Source organism: Montipora capricornis, chromosome 1 (assembly GCF_036669925.1).
Source record: "Montipora capricornis isolate CH-2021 chromosome 1, ASM3666992v2, whole genome shotgun sequence".
Classification (NCBI taxonomy): domain Eukaryota; kingdom Metazoa; phylum Cnidaria; class Anthozoa; order Scleractinia; family Acroporidae; genus Montipora; species Montipora capricornis.
In genome coordinates, this window is record NC_090883.1 from 33,074,675 (window position 1) to 33,077,174 (window position 2,500).

Sequence of the window (2,500 nt, forward strand, 5' to 3'; positions counted from 1 at the left end):
GAAAACAACACATTTTCTGAGTCTTTTTTGTGATTGGTTAATGTGAACAACAAACTTCTTTTTGATTGGTTCATTTGGATCCCTAGATGACATCAGCAAAGTAGTTGAATATCAACTCATTTTTTGTTTTCCACCAAAGCCAATATTTACAAGAAAAATATGCTCGATGGCGCCTTTGAAACACGATCCTGTACTATCAGTTTACAATGGACTTTACACAAAAACTACAACTGAAGAATGGAACTAAAGAAATTATCTGTACAAATTCAAGTTACCTAAGCATTGAATAATCAAAGGTTCATTGGGAAGAAGTGCAAGCAGCTGAGCTTTGAAATGTTTTACACAGAGACCATGGACACTTCAAAAAAGTTGTTTGGTTTTACGAAATAGTTGGACATTTTGTCTTTCTGAAGCTATTTTTGGTAAGCTGGATTTTAAATGAAATTGCTTGTATGTCACAGTGCAATAAACAAAATTTACTGTCAAATTTGTTTGACTTTGTTGCTCTTGTATTGTTCATTCATCTGTTACGTTTGAACCTATAATAATTTTGTTATTTAAAAAAGCTTTCACGAATCCATGGTTCCCTTATATTCAAAGGGTTGAAATATTTAAACCTTCAATTTTTCTCGTACTGATTTAGTTACCGTCCTAACTTCAAACTTTCAATTTCGTAAGCTAAAAAACATCGAAATGAAACGACTGCGTGTTTTTAGGGTTTAAGTTTATTCAAACTAAAACTTTGCAATTAATATGCTTCACTGATTTACGGAAGGCGGCTTTATTAATTATATTGTTATTCCTGAGGTTTAAGCTGTTTAGTTTGCAATTACTGTGCTTTAGTGCTGCTGATAAATGCTCGGCTCCTTCATCAGTTAACTTGTTATGACTGAGGTTTAAGCTGTTTAGTTTGCATCCAGTACTGACAAGAAACTTTTGCACTTCTTTTGCACCCAATGAACCAAGATCATTCACGGACAAATCCATACTCAAAACTCCCGAAGCATTCTCTAAGAAATGCGAGACAGCAGCAAAGTCAACAGGCCCGAGTGAACACCACCTAAAATCTACGGCGTTAAAGCCAATTTGCTCAATTTTGTTTTGTAACACTGCCTGCTGTTTTTCATCATCAATCTCGTACAAACACTTACATAAGTTCAGTGCTAGCTGTTTGTCTTTATAAGAGGCTGGCCAACAGGTCAGCGTTATTTTCTTCTCAGTCGACATTGGAAGCAGTTTGATAAAAATGTCGCTGTTTGAGCTCTTTGTTTCTGGATCAGATCCGAGTAATCCAGCCACAAACTGCAGCACCATTTGCCATGCACCATCGTTGATGTGTTTTGACACAAACCTTTTGAGTTTTCTTTTATTCAAGGACTCCACAACACTTTTTGCAGCGAAGAACTCTTGCAAAGTTAAGTGTGTGAAGCAGTATTGGGCTTTGGGCGGCTCATTAAAACGGGATTTCGCGTCTGGCAATCTGTGAAGAAGTCCACAATCTTCCAGTCCAATGACTTCGCTTGACTCAAACAGCAATCTTCCTTGTTTTAATCCCTCAAAAGCAATTTCTCCCAGTCGCTTGAGAATTTCTTTGGAATAATCTGGGAGCTTGTTAAACGGTAAGTACATATAATCTTCGAGACTCAGTTTACCTTGAGAACTGCTTTGCCGATTGTGTTTAAAAAAGAAAATCTTTACAACCATCGCGTAAATATCAGTCATTCTTGTCGGGAGGGTGTGCGCTGTATCAGCGAGACTGATAATTTCCAGGAGACAAGAACAAATAAGAAAACAGTTCACTGGGATGTAGCACAATGAAAACAGGTTCATGTTCGACTTAATGTGTCCCCAAATTTTGTCCTTTGCGTCGCGAACTCCTTGTGTAAACTTTTCGACATATTCTTGAACCTTTTCGGACGTAAATCCGAGGATTTCGACTGTTCTATCAAAGTTCACATCTGCAATACAGGGCACTGCCGTTGGTCTTGTTGTTGTAATTATGTTTAGACCACGAAGAAGTTGTCCTCTGGCTAGTTTGTTAAATAAAGCGGAAACGGGCATCTTCTCCTCCAAGCCATTCTTGTAACATGTGTGGTCTTTTCCAGCGATATCATCTTTCGCAGAAAATTCATCGACTCCGTCAAAAATAAAAAGAACTCGGCTTGCGTTGTTAATGACGAAATCCCACACAGCTTCATCGAACTGCACCACTGTTTCTGCTTTAGCCAACAGTTCACGGAGACTAAGCAATAGATTGCTTGTAAAGAGCCTGAATTTCATGAGGAACACAACAACAACGTTTGTTTTGTCATCCTGATTTCCATTGAACGCTCCACCAGATGCCCACATTCGAGCAATTATTGTGCTGAGTAATGTCTTTCCTATGCCAGGACGTCCAACAACAAGGACGTTCTTGTGTTTTTTGTCAATAACATTCTCTGGCTTGGCATAGAAACAGTTCTTGGAATCGGGAGGGTATTCTTTAAGTTGTTCCCTTCTG

General features: G+C 38.4%; 2 protein-coding genes and 1 long non-coding RNA gene across 3 annotated transcripts in view; all 3 read right to left on the reverse strand.

Moving 5' to 3' along the window:
• LOC138039999 (uncharacterized) overlaps positions 1-2,500 on the reverse strand; it is a 97,869-nt gene that overhangs the window by 45,791 nt on the left and 49,578 nt on the right. The window contains exon 2 of the long non-coding RNA XR_011130674.1: positions 1-173. This exon is cut by the window's left edge and continues 1,402 nt beyond it. This is a non-coding gene — a long non-coding RNA (uncharacterized lncRNA). The remainder of the gene's footprint in view (positions 174-2,500) is intronic.
• Positions 1-2,500, reverse strand: part of LOC138039147 (nucleotide-binding oligomerization domain-containing protein 1-like) — a 47,973-nt gene that overhangs the window by 39,838 nt on the left and 5,635 nt on the right. The gene's annotated exons all lie outside the window — the stretch shown is intronic.
• LOC138039257 (protein NLRC5-like) overlaps positions 1-2,500 on the reverse strand; it is a 4,346-nt gene that overhangs the window by 366 nt on the left and 1,480 nt on the right. The window contains exon 1 of the mRNA XM_068885468.1: positions 1-2,500. This exon is cut by the window's left edge and continues 366 nt beyond it; it is cut by the window's right edge and continues 1,480 nt beyond it. Coding sequence (XP_068741569.1) covers positions 730-2,500 — 1,771 coding nt within the window. The 3' untranslated portion in view covers positions 1-729.